A 22,103-nucleotide genomic window follows, 5' to 3' on the forward strand; every position below is an offset into this window, starting at 1 on the left:
GGGATCATTTTTTGCTAAATGTTCTCTCGATCACCATCCTGCAAGTCCTTTTCTCTGTTCTATGCAAGTAAGCGAAAGGAAGAGACCTTGCTCTGTTCACATGCATAAGCTAGAAGGGTTGTGGCAGCTCTAGAGAAGTGCAAGGTGCGCCTGACTGAGGCAGCCGTGTTCACTTATGCCTATAACTTCCTTTTTTTCCTACAATGCCAAGCGCAACTTAGTGTGGTCAAGGATGCATACCTTTCACCAGACAGAAATTGCAGCTATAGGAGGGAGGCTATGATCCTCTATTTGAATGGAGAGCATTCAAAATAGAACCCCATGTGAAGTTTTATTTTATTTCAGCTTTTAGGGGAGAACATCAAGAACTTGTTTATGAGAAGTTTTGCATTTCAGAGGCTATCCTACCAGCACTAGACTGGTTTTACTTTGAAACACAAGTGTTCTAAGAACTTTGAAGGATGGAGACTTTAGCGCAAGCTAATTTTACATAATTTATAATTATAATTTTAATTATTTTATCATTAGCGCAAGCTAATTTTATATAGAATGAGATCTATGATGAATGTTAATTGCTATAAGTTGCTTTAGAAAAAGGTTTTGGCAGATAAATGTATTTGTCTGCCAGGACTAGCATTTCTAGTTGTAATACACATTCAAACTGAAACATGAAGAGGTGGCTGGCACTAGATGAGTTGAGAAGCCAACTTGGGAACATAGGAAGCTGCCATATACTGAGTCAGACCATTGGTCTAGCTAGCTCAGTATTGTCTTCACAGACTGGAAGCAGCTTCTCCAAGATTGCAGGCAGGAATCTCTCTCAGCCCTATCTTGGAGAATCCAGGGAGGGAACTTGGAACCTTCTGCTCTTCCCAGAGCGGCTTCATCCCGAGGGGAATATCTTGCAGTGCTCACACTTCTAGTCTCCCATATGCAACCAGGGCAGACCCTGCTTAGTTAAGGGGACAAGTCATGCTTGCTACCACAAGACCAGCTCTCCTCCAACTCTTGTTTCTAGGCAGGATCTTCAAAACAGCAATTCTTATGTCATTTGCAATCCTCACCCACCCCCCACTGGCACTTCATTCTTCTAACACCTTCATTTTCTTGGTATAATTACCAACTTTGTAGGGTAGGTTCATAAGCAGAATGGGGCAGAGACCATGTGGTTGAAGTTCATAAAGGAGTTGAGATTCATATTAAAGACTTCCGGCTCTTAACCACTTCAAAGTCAGGCAATACAGATTCTACCCTGTTTCTCTGAAAGTAAGACCTACCCCGAAAATAAGACCTAGCAGTAATTTCTGATGTACCGCTAATTGCCCTAGTGCATTTTTTGGGGCTAAAATTAATATAAGACACTGTCTTATTTTCGGGGAAACACGGTATGTACATTTAGGTTCTTCTTTGGAAGATTGCTTTGTGGAACCCACCGCTAGAAAGCCTGAACAGAAAAGCTCCTTCAAGCTGTGGACTCGTGTTAGGAGAATCTAGCCTAGAGCCCACTAGCTTTTACTAGCTTTGGCCCAGCATGCACTCTGCAAGAGAAACTTTTAAAATGGACACATGGAACAGTAGTCTCAGTCCAAGGTTCAAAGATGGGGAAGGAAGAAAGAGCTCTCAAGTCTGAGTAGCTATTGCAAGATAACCTACTAGCTTCATCCTCACAGTGCAGTAGTAAATAAGCCAAGCAAGGCTCATTTAGCAGCTTCTTGGGCTGACAAGCTACTTGCTGCAAGAAGCAGAAGCTCATAAGGTTTGAGATCTGGCCATGGCCACAACATGCATGTTGCCCGATTACAAAGTCTAGCAAGCCAAACACAGTCTAGCTTAAACTTGATGTTGGAGGACTAAATACTGGCCACTGGTTAGCTACCGTCCAATTTATGGGCACCGTCTCCTTCCAACACTCAACATTCGTTGAGCAGTATGAAAACCCAACACTAGCTTTTTGAATAGCAAGATGTTTATTCTTGTGATTTACAAGTTGTCACAACAGCTTAAAAAGAAACTTGGGGGAACAAGTCAAGAAAGCCCTATGAAGCATTGAAACGAGTCAAGTCAAGAGTCTCCAACACATTTGAAGGGTTGAGGCACCCTGGCTTAGACGGTAGGACAAGCAAGCGCCACTGAAGCTGCTGTGTATAGGGGGTGGGGGAAGAACACGAGAACAGAACATGTCCTGCAAGACCATTTAAACTTGGATCAGGAACTGCTGTGTTTTTAAACAAATACTAAAGCACTAAAAGGTTTGAACCGCTTCCCTTGAACTACAAGGCTGTTTTATCCTCCTGAACTTCAAGCAGACTTGCACAGCGCCACAGCAGAAAAACGGACCTCTCCTTGCTCACGCTCTGTGAACTGCCGGCAGATCTTGGCAGAGGCCTTAAGAGAACATAAGAGAGGCATCTTAGCATTCCAAGTACAGAAATACACCACCACTGCAGACTTACGAGAAAGCAAGTAACTCATTTAAGTTACTAGCAAAGCTGAAACATGGTACCCATGTAAAATAGCATGCTTGCAAGCTATGACTAATATTTATATATCACTTTTGAACAAGAGTCCCCAAAGGGGTTTACATAGATATAAATAAAATAGCTCCTTGTCCCCAAAGGGCTCACAATCTAAAAAAAATGAAACCTAAGTTAGACACCAGCAACAGCCAGTGGAGGGATGCTGTGTGGGGGATGCATAGGGCCAGTTCCTCTCCCCTGCTAAATAAAGAGGACCACCACTTTAAAAAAATGTTCCTCTTTGCTCAGTTAGCTAGATTAACAGAGTCCTAAATACCTAGCAAAAAACAAACACCAGGTGTATACTCTAGAGTTTCTGAAATTGTTAATGTCTGAACACCTCTTCTATACTCCAACCAATGTTGCCACTGCTGGAATAGGCAGCATTTAACCACCAATTCAAGCTTCAGAATGGGAAACTGAGGCCATTTCACTCCTCTGCACTCCCATCTCTATGGGAAAGCAAGCTCAATTTAAGGGGAAATTCATCAGTAAAAATAGGAACATTGGGTCCTACCTTGTGAAGGGTCCTTTTTCCCTCGTCTGGAGACCATCAGTATGGGATCAGGCACTGAGCATGCTCAAGACAAGACCGGATATTGAACTTGTAGATCCTCCCACCGACTGGAAGCTTCCCCAGTTCCAGGACTGTAGCGAAAGGTTAGGAGGACCTGAAATGCTCTGCAAACTTAAACAATTGAAACATATACAAAAAACAGGAAGACAACTTTAACAGTAGAAACAACCAGAAAAAATAATTGAAGTCGACAGAAGCGGGAAGAATACAGCCCAACTAACTCCCTGGAGAGCTGCCTCCACCCAAAAGCGAAGGAACCCAACCGTACCAGAAGACATCCGGGCGGGCTTGATGATCTCCAGACGAGGGAAAAAGGACCCTTCACAAGGTAGGACCCAATGTTCCTTTTTCCCCTGTCTGGAGATCATCAGTATGGGACATACCCAAGCCGAAAACAGACAATGTCCCTGGGAGGGAAGGATGTCATACCACCTGTTGCAAGACTCTGCGGCCAAAGGCTGCTTGAGACTCTAAGAACGACGGAATCTTGTAGTGACGAATAAAGGGAGAAACCAAACTCCAGGTTGCTGCCCTGCAGATTTCACCCAGAGGGGTATTGGCGGAGAAGGCTGCAGACACCGCCGCACTGCGGGTAGAGTGAGCAGTAATGCCCAATGGAGGGGAGAGACCGAGGTTCTCATAGGCCAGTTTGATACAAGCCCTAATCCAGGCTGCTAAAGATGCCTTAGAGGGTCGTTGACCCAGGTTGTGGGGGGAAAAGGACATGAACAGCGCATCTAACTTCCTAATGTCCCTGGTACGTCTCACGTAGAAGCGCAAGGCACGTCTCACATCCAATTTGTGCCAACGCTGTTCAGAAGGGTGCGAAGGATTGGGACAGAAGGATGACCTCCTGAGCTCTGTGAAATATTGAATTGACTTTGGGCAGAAAGGTAGGATCCAAGGTGAGGCGGACTTCATTCTGAAGGAAAACGCAGAATTCCTTTCTAGCGGATAGGGCTCCCAACTCTGAGACTCTTCTAGCTGAAGTAATAGCCACGAGGAACAGAGTCTTGTATGATAGCAGCTTTAGCAGAATGGAACTCATAGGTTCAAAGGGAGGGGCTGTCAGAGCGTTCAGCACTTTGTTGAGATTCCAAGAAGGAAAACGGGGAACCGGAGGAGGAGCCAGGTTAGAAGCTCCCTTGAGAAAGCGAGATATGTGAGGGTGGAGGGAATGTGTGCTGGGGTCAGAAATTTTTAAAACTGAAGCCAAAGCGGAAACTTGTCTCCGTAAGGTGGATGGTTTGAGATGTAGCGTCAGTCTGGCTTGTAAGAAGTCCAGGACTTCTGGAACGCCTGCCAAGAGGGGGTCAAGATGCTTGTTGCGGGCCCAGCCGGAAAAGGCTGCCCATGTAGTCTGGTAGATGCGCTGAGTGGAAAGGCGTCTGGATGCCAAGATAGTATTCAGAACCTGTGAGGAGTAGCCCTGAGATTCTAGGAGGCTGCGTTCAATTTCCACGCGCATAGCTGAAGCCAGTCAGGGTCTGGATGAAGGATAGGCCCCTGACGCAGGAGATCTCGACAGTGAGGAAGACGCCACGGAGGAGCCTCGCTGATGCTGATCAGTTCTGCGAACCATGCTCGACGAGGCCAGTACGGGGTGATCAGAATTACTTCCACCTGTTCTGACTGGACTTTTCTGACCACCTGATTGAGGATTGGAATAGGTGGGAAGGCATAAAGAAGAGTCTTTGGCCATGGGAGGGTGAGAGCATCTGTGCCCATGGTGGTGGGAGTGAGGAACCTCGAAAAGAAGTTGGGCGTTGAGGTGTGATGCAAACAGGTCGATGAAGGGAGTGCCGAAGCGTTGTGTGATCTGGGAGAAGACCCGAGGATGGGGACTCCATTCGGATGGATCGACCGACTGTCTGCTTAGCCAGTCCGCTACTGTGTTGTTTACTCCGCTTAGGTGCTCCGCTCTGATAGAGAGAATGTGATTCTCTGCCCATTGGAATAGAAGGTTCGCTTCTGCCATCAGATTCTTGGAGCAGGTGCCCCCCTGCCAGTTTATGTGTGCCTTGGTGGTGGTGTTGTCGGTTCTGAGTAAGACATGGGCTCCCTGAATGAGGTCCTGGAAGGCTAATAGGGCCAATCTCGCGGCTCGAAGCTCCAGACGATTGATGCTCCAGGTTTTCTCCTCTGAGCACCAGAGACCCTTCGCCGGATGACCCAGGCAAACTGCCCCCCAGCCGGACCGGCTGGCATCCAAGGTTATCAGAATCCTGTCTGGTTCTGTGAAGTGGAGACCTGTCTGCAGAGCAGGGGAGATCCACCATACGAAGGTCCGGCGAACTTTGGTGGGAAGAGGGACCTCTATGTGAGAGCCCGAGGATATTAGATCCTGGTGAGGCAGAAGAAGCCACTGAAGCAGTCGGGAGTGCCACCTGGCCCAAGGTACACATTCCATGGCCGCCGTCATCATCCCGAGGATTTGAGCCAATAGCATAACATCCACTGTGTCGGAGTGGAGGAGAGGACGAAGGATGTCTGCCAGCTTGATCCGTCTGTCCTCTGGGAGTGTCACCAGGGCTGGGATGGTATGAAACACCACCCCCAGATGTTGGAGGGACTGCGAGGGCAGGAGGTGGCTCTTGTCCCGATTCACCACGAAGCTGTGGTCCCTGAGACAGAGTGGTCTGCAGGTGTTGTAAAGCCGTCTCGAACGATGGCGCTCTCAAGAGCAAGTCGTCGAGGTACAGATGGATCCGAATGCCCTGGAGGCGCAGGTGTGCGGCCATCGCTGCCATGAGTTTCGTGAACACCCGTGGCGCCGTGGAGAGGCTGAACGGGAGAGCACGATATTGAAAGTGGCAGTCGTCATAGAAGAACCTGAGATACTTCCTGTGAGTCGGATGAATAGGCACATGTAGGTAGGCCTCGGTGAGATCTACGGATGCAAGGAATTCGTTGGGTAGAATGGACTGTTTGATGGAGAGCACTGATTCCATGCGGAACTTCTGTTTCAGTACATAGTGATTGAGATGTCTGAGGTTCAGGACCGCCCGACTGGACCCATCCTTTTTGGGGACCAAGAAGAGAAGCGAGTAGACGCCTAAACATTCTTCGGTGGAGGGAACCATCTCGATCGCCTTTATGTCGAGAAGATGCTGAATCGCTGCCCGCATCAGATGACGCTTCTCGGGTTTCCGGGATAGGGGGGTGACTAGGAAGAAGTCTGGCGGAGCATGAGAAAACTTTATGGTGTAGCCCTGGGACACGGTGTCCAGGACCCATGAATCTTGCGTGGTGGACTACCAAGTAAGGGCGAACAGCTGGAGCCTGCCCCCGATGGGCGGGTAGTCATTGGTGCTTGCCAAACTGGGTGGGCGGATTAGCGGGCTTAGCGCCTTGGTGTCTGAAGGAACCTCTGCCCCTAGATCTCCACTGTGATCTGAAGAAGCCTCTGAATGGAGGCTGCCTGGTATCTGATCTGGAGAAGGAATGAAACTGAGATTGTCTGTAGCCACGAAAGGAATAGTTCTGACCTCGTGGGCCCCTGCGAAAGTCCCGCCTACCAGATGGCATAACCCTCTTTTTGTCTTTTGAATCCACCAGCACGGACTCCAGGGGGGGCCCGAAGAGGTTATTGCCCAAGTAAGGAGTGGCCTGGAGCGCCATTTTAGACTTCGAATCTACTTGCCACCCTCTGAGCCACAGGGACCTACGTAGGGCCACCCCTGAAGCCAGAGCCCGTGAAGCATACTGCACACAATCAAGGCTAGAATCCGCCATGAGGGCAGAAGCTTTTGCTAACTTATTTAAACCCTGACGAAGTTGTGTATGGCCCGGGGGAACCAGGGTCATAAGCTGTTTGATCCAGAGAATGGAGGCTCTAGCAAAAATAGAATTAGTGGTAGCCATCTTAATAACCGTGGCTGATGCCTCATGAGACTTTTTAAAAATAGAATCATTCTTTTTATCCTCTGTAGATTTAAGTTGTTCCTGACCCTCCATATTCAAAAGAGATCCCGAAACCATTTGAACAACAGGAGGATCCACCTTAGGGGTGGCTAGGAAGGCTGACACCTCGTTAGAAAGATTATAGTGTTTTTTAGGGAGAGTTCCTATAGGCCTGCAGGAGGCAGGGTTTTGCCATTCTGCCAACATAACCTGCTTAAATAAAGTGGGGAATGGAACAGCTGACGAGGCCCCTGAAGTAGAAGGAAAGACTTCCTGGTCAAATTCTGATGGGGGAACCACATCAGCCAAGGAGACATCTTTAATAGCCCGCTTAGCCTTAGACAAAACAACATCAAAGTCCTGAGAGGAAAATAAGCGAGGAGATACGGAAGGGGTAGGTGTAGTCTCTTCCTCAGATAGTTCTCCTTCTTCCTTGTCAGGGTTCCCTACTGGATCATTAGGAAGTTCCTCTTCAGACGGGGGCTGGGTAGGCAACACGGGAAGGAAGGACAGGATTGGGAAGAGAGGGGGGACCGGTGGGTATGTGTATTGGACCAGGAGGGTCGGGGGGGGGTCGCTCTCCATCTCTCCTAGGCACCTTAGGCAAGGGAAGATCAGGCTCTGAGCAAGAAGAGGAGGAGGGGAGCCTGCGTCTATGGCGTCTTGGTAAAGCGATAGGCGCGAAACGGCCCCTTTCGAAGAGGGGAATGCCGTCCCTGCGGGGGCTGGATGCCGGGGACGATGAGGAGAGACGTCCCCTGGGTCTGGGCACACGCGCAATAGGCGCCGGAACTGATGGCGGCGGTGCGGCGGGAACGGACAGCGGACTGCCCAGAGGCAAGGCGGGCTGGCCAGGCAACAGCGGGAGGCATTCCTTAATGAAAAAATCTTTCAGCCATCCAGCTACATCAGGGGGTAGCTGAGAGGGGACCCCCGGATTAGGAACCGCCACCAGTGGGATCGGAGCAGGAGGAGCAGGCTGGGACTCAGAGGCGCCCAGAGAAGGGGCGGGCGGTTGTAAATCGGGCGGCAGCAGAGCCGGTGGGGCCAGGAGGAGCGGCGGAGCAATCACGCCGCTGCCGGAGGGAAGCGCCGGGGAAGCGCTGGGAGAGTGTGACTCACCCGAAGGCACAGCGTCTCCTTTGTTCCTTTTCCCTTTGGAGTCCCGCTGGCGTCGGGACCGCCTGCACACAGCCTGCAGAAGTAGGCGTTCACTAAGCCTAACGGCTCCCGTCAGCTTTTTTGCCTTTTTGAGTTTCTCCTTGCTCTCTTTGCACGTTTTCTTCTTTGCTTTCCTCGGAGAAAGCGGTTGGGGCAGGGGATGGGCTGCCGCCGGAGCAGGGTAGGCCATCCACCGAGATAGCAGGTTTGCCCAGAGTGGGCAGAGGGTTTGGGGGTGGCCCTTCTGGAGCCAAATTGCCCTCAGATAAAGAGCCCTGAAGGAGCTCTTCAGCATGCGCTACCTCCATGCTGCCCGATGCAGAAACCCGGCAAACAAACTTAACAGCAAAAAGGAAAGTGAAAGTACCAATCAGCCGAGTTCCAAAAAAGGAAAAAGAATTTTGTAGTTTAGGAAACTAAAAAATCAACTAAGGCAGTCTCCTTCCCACCTTGCACACAGAAAAGAGAAGGAGAAGAGAAATCTGTGCAGAGCAAATTCCTATGTGACCAAGCCTTGAGCAGACAAGACCGGAACTGGGGAAGCCTCCAGTCGGTGGGAGGATCTACAAGTTCAATATCCGGTCTTGTCTTGAGCATGCTCAGTGCCTGATCCCATACTGATGATCTCCAGACAGGGGAAAAATTGGAATTCTCAAGTCATGAATGGCACACACAAACAGTGCAAACCAAGAATTAGATTATGCCTGGAAGAACAAAGTTACTGATCCACCATCCAGGGGAAAGCTTACCTTCATCAAGGTATCATCTGAACTAGTGCCATGATTTATAGGAAAGGGCATTCGTCCATCTGCAAGAATGGATGATGGAAGAAGGCAAGGTTACTTGAATGTCATAGGAAGTCAAGAGATGCACACCAACAGCGACAATACAGGAAGAACTTTGTGCAGTATTTGTCCCACTTCAGTTGGAGTGGGAAAGCTCTGGACTGTCCCCTCATCTAGCACCTGCCAGGCCCTCTTAGCTAGTGCCCTTTCCCCTCTACTTGCCAAATGTTTTGGACAAAGAAAGCAAAATGAAGATACTGCTAGTGTCAGAGGTCACATCAATTTTTCCTCTGCTGCCTCAATGTCTGTGTTTGGCAAACAGATAAGCTGTTGTAAAATCAAGCTCTCTGTGAGCGGCTACTACTGAGGAGTTCTGTTCTTGCTGCTGCCCAGCTTACCTCAATATTTCTAGTTTATGGCAAGGCAGAAGAGGAGAAAGTTCACAAGGATTTGGGGTAGGATTCCCACTGTATACATTTGCTTCCTTTGAAGAAGCCCACCACCACAACTGGTTGCTGGTAGGTTAGGTATTTGCTTGCAGTGGCAATCAGTGCAACAGAGGAACCTCTTAACAGTGGTAGGTTGGTTCTGAAGACCTGAGACAGGTGTTTTATTAGAAAGGAATGTGATACCCATCCTTGTAAACTTTATAGCTTAAAGTTAAGCCAGGGATTTCTAGAGAAGATGGGCAGAATCTCATCAAGGCAGTTGGCTCCCTCTCCCAGCATCCAAACAGAGCCAGAAACTGTCAAGAACCTAGATTTGAGTCTATTTCTATGAATACAGTCCACCAAGGTGCCATTACTACTAGTGTGGTAGCATGGCAGAAGTATTTTTTCACAACCCCCATTGCTTGTACGCAACTGATCCAAGAGGAGACTTGACCAGTCAAGTCTAGTTTCTTCCCTGAAAAGCAAGACAGCATGCATGCCATTTCAGTGTTGCTTTATACAGCAGCCCACTGTTCATAGTAAACATACATAAGGAGAAAGCTGTATCCAAAAAAACCCTCTAGGACATTCACCTAGCATGGTTTGATAGTAGATTCTGCCCTTCATGGCAGAAACATGTTTGTTCAAGGGCATGTACTCTGGAGACAGAGCCCAATGATCAATTTGTGTTTGAGAAACCAGATGCCACATACTTAAAGAAAAAAGGGGACAACAGTGCAAAATGGGAGGCACGTGGTGCAGGAGACAGTTTAATGGGAAGAGGTCACTAGCAGTCCCAGGACTCTGCAGCAGTAGATCTTCATTAAGGAATTAAACACATACAAAAATCATTACTATATATTGGCTAACCAAACTGCAACTCAAAAATCAGGACAAGTCTTAGAGGAAATCCTAGATATCAAGTGTGCACCACATTTATGCCAATATTAAAATACTAGACTAAGACATTTAACAGACATAACACCAATTTTCAGGAAAAAGCCTTTGTAGAAGTCATCTAAGAAAACCTGACTAGTCAGGGATAAAAATGAACGTTGTTCCTACTTGAGACAGTAGCAACAATATTCCTAGAGTAGGCCTTGACAAGTTCTCTTTGGGTCTAGGAGCTAGATAACGGAACTTGCAAAATTAGACTTCGTGGGCATTTGGGGGGAGGAGGGTAAATGGGCTTCTCTTTATCCCCTTTACAAGCAGAACTTAGAAATAGGGCTGAGACAAACAAAGACTTAATTAACTCCACCTTTGAATATCCTAGACTAGGCACCAAGGCTTCCTGGCACCTGGGATTTGTCGAGACCTGTGTAAAGGAGCAGAATCCTGCCTCGTAGTACAGGAAGTTGCCTTTACTACATAGAGAAGAAAACTTGGAATACATTAGTTCATATAATTAAGAGCTACCATCTTGAAACATGCAAGTGCTAGCAGTTTCCCCCATTACACCATCTGCTGTTCCCTCAAGAGCTTCTGTTCTCATTCCCTGCACTACCCTTGCCTTTTAAATGCAAGTATGTGCTCCTGACGATTTTGCTACCTGCTCCAAATGCAGAGGGCTGCCTGTCCAAGCAATTACTTTTATGAAGAGATGATGGCATCACTGCAAACAGAGAATCAGCTTTTTAACCATACAAACCTACCCAGTTCATAGAGGTGACCATCCACACTAGCAAACAGAATGAAGTGGAAGTTCACTTTATCTTCTTCAACCTAAGGGAAGGTAAAAGCAAGAGCCTGGTAGTCTAGCTAGACCAATGAGGAACATCTGTGGGTGGCACACTTGTGCTCCTTCTCACTTTTTACACCAAGATAGAACCTTTCCAACTATGTGTACACCATTTCAAATAACCTTCTATATTCCAATATACACAAGCCTAGTGTTATAGTGTGGTCTTGACACTGCCTCTAACCAAACCATGGAGTCCCTAGGTTTCATCTAGTGTAATGTATTTCAACTTATGACCTTTTTCTTAACCATTTTTTTTCAAGAAGGAGTTGCTACCCATTTTCTGTTGTCTGCCAGGAAAATGCCAGGAGTTTTGCTAGCTCTGCTTTCTCAAAATGAGGCTTTGCAGTGAAGTGAGGGGTTCTCCACCTCAGACATTAGGCAAGTAGAGCATGCACCATACAGGTCAAGAGAAGTGTCACGATTTCCTCCACTAGCAGTTGTCCAATATTGTAAATGTAACCTCAAAACGTGGAGCTGAGCATCACCTGAACATACTGAAAGGATTGGTTGTTGATGTATCATTCTAGTCAACACTAGCCTGAAACATTTTGGAGGCCATTATAAAGGCCTCCGAAACATTTCAGCTCCAGGGGCTGCTTCTGCGCCGTCGGGGGTAGTTCTTTAAGGGCGGGGGAGGGTGCACTCACCCCTCCTGCCGCGTTTCCCCCACTGGCACTCTGTTCTTTTCAAGCCCCTTGGGGTGGCAGCGTTCCTCCCTGCCACCCTGTTGTCCTCATTGGCCAGAAGTAGCAATCGTGCGTGCGCACAGCAGATGGGCACGCGCGATGGGCGCATGCATGATTGCTACTTCCAGCCGATGAGGACAACAGGGCAGCAGGGCGGAACGCTGCTGCCCTGAGGGGCTTGAAAAGAACAGAGCATCGGCGGTGGAAATGTGGTGGGAGAGGTGACTGCACCCTCCACCGCTCTTAAAGAACTACCCCTGCCGGCACCGAAGCAACTTTGGGCACATCCCTAGTCAATACTTTTAAAGGTCTACACATACATGCAGCTGTGGTTCTCTCCCTGCCCCACTAAATTTTTGTCTTTTATTTTGTAGCTTTGCAAAATCATACTTTTGCTACTTCTGCAGAATATCCACATCCTGTTTCCTTGGTATGTGCCTTTTGGCAGATGCAAATTAGGGAGCTAAACTAGTATTCCTTGTAACAGGGATTCCCAGATGCTGAGTACAACTTTCAACATCCCCAGCTGCAATGGCCTTTGGTTGGCAATTATGTGGTTCATAGTCAACATGTGGGAATCCCTATTACAAACACTGGAGCTAGACCCAACCCCTTAACAAGTTGCTTTGGGGGATCCTCCATAAGTGTCTTCCTCCAATAAGATCTTCCCAGAAGCCGCTACTAGCACCTCTGAGGAAGGGCCCCGATAAGAGATCAGCCCCAACTCCAGTAACTGCAATATTAAACTTAAGAACAATGGACTTAATTCCCCCAAAAAACATTGGGAAATGGTTGGGGAAAGTGATAGAGAAGGTGACAGTCAGTGTTCCCTCTAACAGGGATTCCCAGTTGTTGACTACAACTCCCATAATCCACAAGCAAGAGCTATTGCAACTGTGGGTGCTGGGAGTTGTGGTCAACAAAAACTGGGAATCCCTGTTAGAGGAAACACATAGCTCCAGACAGTCCTAGAGGAAGCTGATTATCTTCTAGACCCATTCAAATGGCCTTTTGAACAGGATATGGGGTTAACTGCCTTGGTTAGCCTGATGGATGATCTTCAATTCCTACCTCTCAGATAAGATTCCAGATGGTATTACTTGGACTGTTGCTCTGCAAAGATAGTTACTGTATGGAGTTTGACAAGGCTCCATACTATCTCCAATGTTCTTTAATATCTACATGAAGCCACTGGGAGAGATCATCAAGAGAGCTGGTGCAGGGTGCTATCAATATGCTGATGACACCAAAATCAATTTCTCCCTTTCCCTATCAACTTCATCAGGAAATGGTAGTAATGGGCTGGATGAGGAATAAACTGAAGTTGAACCTAAACAAGACAGGAGGTACTGATTGTGCGGAGTTGAGACCCAAAAGATGGTTTAGATCTGCCTGTTTTCAATGGCGTTACACTCCCCCTGAAAGATCAGGAATGTAGCTTGTGAGTGCTCCTGGATCCATTGATTGTTTTAAAGAATAGGAAAGTGCCAGGCTATTCCCAGAATGGGAAAGGAAAGTGTTTTGGTAAAAGTCATAGGGAAGCAAAGCTGATCTGTGCTGTCCAAAGCTGGGTTCTGTCCCCAAACTCAGCATGCTTGAACCCAGAAGAGGGATTTTTGTGTGCTGAAGCCAATTCTAGAAGCATTGTCAACCTAACATTGGGAGGACTGATACTAAGGCATTTGAGAGGAGGCAGTATGCTGCATTTCTATTGCAATGGAACATTTTCTCCTAAACATTAGCAATTCTTGGCATCAACATTTTACTTTTGTAAGCCGTTCTGTTAAGATATATTTACCTGACACTGGCCTTCTTGTGCTACTGCATTGTGAGCTTCCTGAATGGCCTAGAGAGAACAGAAAAATGATCAAGTTACTTAAAGCTTCATGCTACACACTCCCCTTCCCCATAAATTACCCATACTCGATACCTTATTGTTTTCGAGCCGTTTTGCCCTCTCATCTGGAGAGAGATTAGCTGTTGCATTGAGGAACTCTCTCAGTGCAGACCCTTCATCTGCAAGAGATGAAATTAGATAACTGACAGGCTACAAGGTTACATCAGATAGGTGGGGGCCTTAAGAAAATAAAGTGGCTTGCAAATACTTTGGTATATGTAACCAGCAATGTGCATCCAATACATCTCCTGTACTCTGCTTCCTTTTGAAGACATACACGCTTATTTCATAGAGTTTACGCAAGTCTTAGCCTGAAATATTTAATGCTACAAGCAGCTTTGTAGTTTTTTGCATTCACCATACCCCTCCTCTATTCAGGCTTTTCATTTAGACTCTGGAGACACACACACCTCTCTACCTGTTATGGGGGAACCAAGAAGGATTTCGGCTTATTCCAAGTTCTGCACAGCTCGGTAGGGTTTAAGAGACTTTCTACAGCAGTGAAAGTAGTACATTTCTAAACTGGCTTTAATCCTTAAGACAAGTGACTGTTCAATACCATTTTCCTAGTACCCACACCTATAGCATTTGTTCCTGGAAAGCAGGATTCTTTCCTCATATAGTCACAAGTGTTGAAAGACATGTTGAGATTGCTGTGTGATGTAGTTGTGCAGTCAGACATCCTGTGTGGTCATGTTCCTCCCCATAACTGGTTTCTTGAAAGAGTTCTTTAAGAGATTATACCCTCCTTGCTATATAAAAGTCCAAAGTCTTTTTTTTTTAAAGTAAGTGCCAGCTAGTTGGATCTCTCCCATCCCCTAAAGCAGGCCTGCTCAACTTTGCACCCCGCACCCCCCCCCCAGCTGGTTTTGGACGACAACTCCCCATAATCCCCAACAGTGGCCAGTAGCCAGGGATTATGGGAGTTGTAGGCCAACATCTGCAGGAGGGCCGAAGTTGAGCAGACCTGCCCTAAAGTCTTTTGCTCAACTTTAGTTTTTATTCTGGAGACTAGGAACTCCCTTTCCTCAATGGTGTATGTAGAAAATGCCCATTTGGATACTGTTGGCCTCACTACTACATCCAATACTTACAAAATACTTCTTACCATTGAGCAGGGAACCCCTTCCCATGTCTTTGGATTAAGAAAACCTATCCCAAGACAGGAAGACTCCCACAGAGGCCCAGTACTTTAGGAATACAGCTGCCACATCTCCCTTGAAAGCACCAATAATATGGTGCCAGATGTACCAAGCTTTTCGTAGTATTCTGGTACCAATAGTAGACCTTATGTCTATTTGTTCTGGTACCTACCCTGCAAAGCCCTTCTGCAGGAGAGGGGACTGGTTCTCTTTCCTAGCCAATGTTTATGGCAGCTGAAGATACTTCCATTTCAACAGACTCTCCTATTTTTAGGTCATATGCTTCTCTTTGTGTTCTGCTATACGTGCTTTTGTTTTTATATGCTTGTTTTCTTTCATTCCTGTAAGCTGCTTTAGTTATCTACATCTATAGATCAACTACTAAACCACTACCCCCATTTCACTACCAGAAAGCTCCAAGGCCTTTTTTGCACCCCACTATCTGCAAGTACATCCTAAGTGATCTGGGCAGCATTGGGTTCAGTGTGAGGAAAAAAGTCCAAGGAAGTTCCCTGAAGACTCAGGAATCATTCAGGATTGTGCCAGAAACCTAGCCTATATATCCAAGAAGAGGGAGCGCAGTGCCCAAAGGACTTACAACCACTTCAAGACACTCTCCTAGTACCTACCAAACAATATTTTATCTTGGTTGTTGGCCACTGCATGCACAAGACCAATGGTTCCACATGAGTTGCTAGCAGTCTGCTTCAGAAAATAGACTTTTGAGCTCACTTCTTGATCTTTCAGTTCTTCAATCTGCTTTTTTCTGAAGTTCTCGTGCTGCAAGTGCAGATTAGACATTGGATTAGACTACAGAAAATCAGAACAGCCCTCAGGTTAGTGTACTACATGTTTTTGTCTAGACAAATACTCTCTTGGTATAGGAAAAAGCTGGCATATATGAAAGCACTGTGTTTAGCTGTATTTCCCCCCTATGAAGATGCAGTGTCCACATAGGGACTCTTGACCTCCTCCCAATAGAAGCAGTTTCTCTGCAGCTATGCCGTACATGAACACTGAAAAGGTGCCCTGATCTTAAGCCCAGCTGAAGACGTAGTGCAAGGCAATGGGCTTTACTTAATGTCTGTAAACCGATGCAGGTTAACAGCAGCTATTAATATGGTGGAAGTTTCTGGTGGTGCACCAGAGCAGCTGCTGCTCAAGCCCATCAGTTAGGTCCACATGAGAGATCACTATCAGTCATCAGATCTTCATTTAATTTAATGGCCTCATTTTCATTTTTTATTTTACTTAGGGACTTTGCACAGAAAATACAATGCACTAGAACAAGTTCAGAGATAGAATGCCAGCATGCTTCATGTGAGTGAAAACTGTATGGCTTGCTCAGTCACTATTCAAGGACTGCAAGCAATCTACTTCTCTCTAGAAGGTGGCTGCAATTCGGTTTTGTTATGAGGGAACATAGCTTAGTGGTAGAGCATCTGCTTGAAGCATCCTATAGGCAGAGGTCAACCCCTGCTATCTTCAAGTAGAGCTGCGAAGATCCCCAGGTGCATCTACTGGATGAAGTAACATTGCCCTAGATAGGACTTGGCAAGCGGCAGCATCCTATGTTCATACTAGCTTATTACTAAATAGTTATGGGGCTACAGGGAGGGCTGCATAAAGCTTTTATCTATCTAACATTTCTATACCAGCAGTGGTCCCTCTAGTTTCTCATCTCTTTGCAGAATGAGTTTTGTTCTGGGCAGCAGTATCAAGAAACTGGGCACACAGGCATTCAGAGTGGAGCCTTCCTCATTCAACCTGAGCGGGATCTAAAATTAACTGAGCGATCATCAGAAAAATTGTGAGCATGCACGTGCCTTAGAGGGAACAGTGTATACTACCCAAAACCTGCATCTGAGCGGTTTAGTTTACTTTTGGGTCCTATTGGACCCCTGCTAACTGAGTAAAGAGACACCTTTTACACTGGTGATTCTTATATTTAGCAGGGGGGAGCAACTGGCCCTATCCAACCACAGCACAACATCTCTCCAGTGGCTGATGCCGGTAACTGCTTTATATTTCTTTTTAGACTGTGAGCTCTTTGGGGACAAGAGACCATCTTATTTATATATTTATTTTTCTATGTAAACTGCTTTGAGGACTTTGGTTGAAGAGCAGTATATAAATATTTGTAGTAGTAGTATTTGGCTTTAATCTACAGTGAAGAGGGATTTGGAGGAGTCAAAGTGAAGTAAACTGGACCAAACTCTTCAACCCCACTCCAAAGCTTTGCTTTGGTCCTCCCCACCACCTAGAAATACTACTTCTAGGACTGTAATACAGGCAACGACCACAGTTCCCAAAAAGACGACAGCTCCCAGGAAGACCCACACCAGTGTAAAGTCAAAGTTACTTATATACTGCTTTTCAACAGATGTTTCCAAAGCAGTTTATGTATATATAAATAAATAAGATAGCGCCGTGCCCCCAAAGGGCTCACAATCTTAAAAAACACCAACCACAGAAGATACTATCTCCTCTCTTGCTACTGGAAGCAAGAACATAGGCAAGCAGTCCATCTCCTGCCCGTCTTGTAAGTAGTACTTCCACACACAGGAGAGGGGCAGTCCAAAGTAACTCTCTGAAGGATGAAGAGTTCAGCCTGAAGCAGAGTGGGGATGCCTCTGAAGCAGTCCCTGACACAAGGCTGCTTTGATTACTACTGCTATTCTTTTCTAAATAAGGGGAAGATTCCACAGCCAATATTCTGCCCCATCTGTACTTTAGCTTGTTTGATCCTCCAATGCCAGATGCTTCGTGTCCCAGGTTGAAGGAGAGCTGTACAAAGGCTCCTTGTTCAGCTTTACTAGCCAAGATCTCTTCAGCTACCACCATATGAACTTTAAGCTATTTTAACCAACATGAACTCACACTTTGGCATGCTGCCCTCAAACCAGAAAGTGTGTCCCAAGCACTATAGCATTTTGAAAAATATACCAAAGGAGGTTATCTTGGTGTTTACATGGAAAGTGTATTAAGTACTTCTGTCCTCCAAAAGGAACAATGGAGCCCATCTAAAGATGTATAGACAGAGAACGTGCAAGACAAGAAAAGGAATACGAGGGCACGAGCCACCCCAAGATATGTAGAGCTCCACTTTTCAAAGTTGAATGTTTTGGCCCTCTCTTGTAGTAGAAGCCCACAGCAAAAGCTTTGATATGTAGACTTGCTCCTACTGAACTTTAATACTGGTTGTTATTTTTAAGCCCAATTGTTATAACTGAATTGTTATTATGTACTATGCTCTATTGAGCTTCTGCTTTCTCCTCGAGATAGGAAAACTCCATTACAGATCCATCGACCACAGTTCTTCCACCAGAACAAAAGTTAATGTACTCTGGCTTAAGGCTGCCAAGACAAGAGCTCAGCTATCAAGACAGCTTTATATCTAACACATCAACATGGTCAATGCAAGGCACCACATCCTAACGTTCACAACTTGCTTGCAAGTGGCCTGTCTTACTGAAGTCAGTAGTTCTTTAGTCAATTTAGGATCATAGCACAGGCATCCCAAGTGTTTGGGCAACACCACACCTATGCAACCCGAACTGCAGCAAGCCAGAAGAGGCAGGCAAACAACTTCCCTGTTCTAGATCAGGTTTCTACTGGACAGCTGCACAATAGTAGCTATTTTGTTTTTAGAATTCAGAAGTACTACATTAATTACATGTAATTGTTTTACATTAAGCTTCTTCTCATGAGAAGACCACACCTCAGATATATTCACAGTGACATTAGAGCATTACAAAAGTGGGGCAGGAGGACTAGACTGCCTGCATCAGCACAGAGAAGTGCTTTCAACAACTCAACTCCCAAGTAGATAGTTTTCTTCTTTCTATTAAGTTCTGCTTATATATGCCATTCTTGTTCAACCTTCATACCCACCTGAGCAGTAAGGGGAAAGAGTAGGAGTAGAGCACATGCTGGACCAGGCACAGAGCTCAAGGAATCTTCCTCAAACCCCAGCACATCCACAAACTGCCAGCCAGGGGCAACTCCTAAGCGTGACAGCACCTGCAAGGTTAAGCAACACACAGTACTGGGCAGAAAATCAGCATGCACAAACACCACCCTTATATCTGGCATGATCAACCTGGAGGCACCACTTCCTATCCCTGTGCACAGTAAACAATGATTGTTGAAGTGAAAATGTTACCAAGAGATTGAATTCTGCAACTGGGACACCCCCCGAGTTTGCTTTTTGTAAAAGAACCATGGGCCCCCTGATCTGAGACATTTTGCCAATTGGCACAGATAGCTTTGTGGGGGAATAATGGTGATGGGAAATGTTCCATGGGAAACAGCAGAGGGAAAAGGTTATACCATCACCCCCACCATGGTTCTCTACAGAAGTCTGTGCCAGAGAAAACCTGTGGAGTACCAGTCATGAGATTCCAACAAGCTTTTAGAGTAGAACCTAGTTTGGCCCTTAGAACCCTATTTCACCCATGAGTATATTCTAGAGAAGCTTAAAAATCCATCCTTTTAATATGCTTCAGCCACCTGGTTATATGCATCACTGAAGGCAATTCATACATTTCAGATGACCTTGAATTTGTATCTGTGGGTGGGGCACACACATACACAACACTCCAGAGTGCATTTCCAACCTTAATGTGCTGGATTATGCATTATCTGGGGACTACTTTTGCTGTGGTGGAATGCTTCTGAGTATTAGCAGAATACCTTACTCATTTACCAAGTCATCTAAGACTAGGGGGAAAGCTAGAGAGACCTTCCCAGCAGGGGTGTAACTATAAATAAGGCAAGGGGAGACAGAAGTCTGGGGGCCCACCCCAGAAACAAGTCACATGACTGACTCCCCCAGCCATGCATCCGCCCAGGCTTCCTTCAGTTGTATTCATCCTCCAAAACTGATGTGAGTATTAAGGCCTAGAGCTACCAGAACAGCATGTCTTTCTCTAGTACCATTAAATGACTTGCATAGTCCACAATTTATAGAACCTTTTAAAAAATAATTTAGGAATAATTTAGGATGATATTCTATTGTGGCGCATAGGTGTGATTTATATATATATATATATATATATAAATTTATTTTACTATGCTTTTTGTTACCACTATTCAGCCTCATTTAAGATTTCTTTACTTCATGAGCTGAGCTTCAGTGAGGATGGGGCTCATTTTAAAATCTTGTCTCTGGGCCCACTCCAACCTTGCTACGCCCGCTTCCCAGAAACATCTGTCTGATATTGGTCAATACTTATATTTTTTGAAGGTTAGATAGAGGGTGGCTACTACAACTGTCAGGCAGATGTGAATCCTGGCCCCTCAAAAGAGAGTCCTGGAGAGGCCCAAACAAACGGAAGACACTGCTGCAGATGCCAACATTTGAAGTCATCCCCAGGAGAGTCCCCTAGTTTCAACAGCAAGGAGGGCCCAGAGTACCATCCTCCAGAGTGCCTGCTTGTGAAGCAGCAGAGCTCCCACTCTCCCAATATGATTAAGCAGGAGAGGCCCATCCTCAAAGACAACAAGCTTTTTTCCATCAACCTTCCAACTTACTAGCCCCTTTCTAGTGACAGCCCCTGCGTGACACAGCACAAAACGCGAGGCCACAGCGCCACCTGTCGCCCATCTCCTGAACAGCCGCGCAGCCCAGCGACAGTTTGCATGGCGTGGTGGGGAGCCCAGACCGCCCCCTCCCTGTTCCAAGACGTCTATTCTCCCATTGCCAATGGTAGTAGAAGAGTTAATGGAGGAATGAGTAAGAGTCCAAATGCAGCCGCTTCCTCGCTCCCTTCCCAGCTCCGCCAGAGCTGCTAAAAATTAATGAAGTGAAATGGAGAGCAAGGAAACGCCCAGCCAAGAGAACCTGCGCCTTATCCTTCCAAGTCTCGACGGGCACTCACTTTGTTCAGCATCTGCAACACAGAAGCAAGAGAGAGGTCAGCCTAAGGAAGGGCGGGGTCCTGTCTCCCATCTTGGGGCTGGGACTAGGTCACTCCGCCACCCACCCACATCAGCTCTAGCGCCAAGATTATTCAAATCCCAAGAAGCGACTCTTCCATCATCTTAGATCCCACATGCCGAGAAACCCCCCTTAACCCCCTGAGCGTTTATTTGTTTGCTCACAGCCGCCACGCCTTGCCTCCAAAGCATCTTAGTTAACCAGGAGTAAGTACCTGCACTTGATCTCAAAAAGGCAACCCCAAACCCAAGACCGCCCCTTTTCCCTATATCCCTTCCCCAACTACCCCCCGCGTCTCCTACGATTCCAGACCCACAACCCATTCTGAAATGAGAACCGATTTCACTACCTCGGGATTGATCTCCATGGGCTGCCACGCCATTGTCTTGGTTGTAAGCGCGAAAACCAACAAGAGGCGCACAAAAACCTGCAATGGACCCCGTGTGCTCTGGAAAGAGCAGACGCCCGCCCACCGCTATATATTGCCACCGGGCTGACTCACTGCAGGGGAGGGGGAGGAAGAGTTGGGGCAAAACCACTCCAAGAGGAATCCCATTTCGGGCAAATAACCCCCTGACGTTTAGATATGGTACATCTGTCCCCCCTCTCATCCTCTCCCAAGAAACCTAGTCCGTGCATTGGGACTGCCGGTTCATCAGAAGACTGCAAATAAAGGGCGCCCCGGAAGAAAGGGTGGGTTAGTACAATCCTCAGGTCTGCTGATACTGAGTAGAAGTTGCCAGCAAACCACAAGGTACTTCTGTCGAAAGCAACAGTGCAGCAGAAAGCGGCGCCAAGCATTCCCACAATAACAGTGACACACACTATTATATGCAATGGATTATTTCTATTGGGAAAGTGTGTTTTCTTTGGTAGTGTTTGCAAGTCGGTTAGCATCCTGGAGAAATGAGTGCTTTTAATTTCACGAGAGCACGCTTTCGTTTTGTTTAGGCGCCTGTAGATTTGAAACTGGTCAAATTGTGCAAAAGCACGGTTGCATACTTAACATACGCTTTCTTAGGAAACCAATTGATGCCAGTTACTTTTCTGGTAGGGCTCTTGTGCTTTCTGTTACAAGACAAGTAGCTATTCAGAAGGTGGCACTTTTTCCTCATTGGTGCACCCTCCCCCCCATTGGTGCATTCGCGTCTGGGGAAAAGCTTCGCCTATTAGATTTCTGTTTGTCACACGTAAAAGGACGGGAGCGCTGGTTGAAAAAACAATGGCAATCCTAGAAACTGATGAATTAACCAGTCACATGCAAGGGAGGGAGGGCTCCTATATCCGGAGCTAGCCTGACTGCAAAAGCAACTCAAGCAT

The 22,103-nt window shown here is 46.6% G+C and overlaps 1 protein-coding gene across 1 annotated transcript; it reads right to left on the reverse strand.

Moving 5' to 3' along the window:
• Positions 1-1,948: 1,948 nt before the first annotated feature.
• UCHL1 (ubiquitin C-terminal hydrolase L1) lies at positions 1,949-21,269 on the reverse strand. Its single transcript, XM_053257145.1, has 9 exons — positions 21,133-21,269; positions 20,725-20,736; positions 18,737-18,865; positions 15,472-15,622; positions 13,734-13,819; positions 13,602-13,649; positions 11,029-11,098; positions 8,907-8,965; positions 1,949-2,385 (listed from the first exon to the last, which is right to left on the reverse strand). Exons 1-9 carry the CDS (start codon positions 21,163-21,165, stop codon positions 2,299-2,301), a joined length of 675 nt encoding a protein of 224 aa, XP_053113120.1. The 5' UTR covers positions 21,166-21,269; the 3' UTR covers positions 1,949-2,298.
• Positions 21,270-22,103: the final 834 nt, after the last annotated feature.

This window comes from Hemicordylus capensis, chromosome 5 (assembly GCF_027244095.1).
Source record: "Hemicordylus capensis ecotype Gifberg chromosome 5, rHemCap1.1.pri, whole genome shotgun sequence".
NCBI lineage: Eukaryota > Metazoa > Chordata > Lepidosauria > Squamata > Cordylidae > Hemicordylus > Hemicordylus capensis.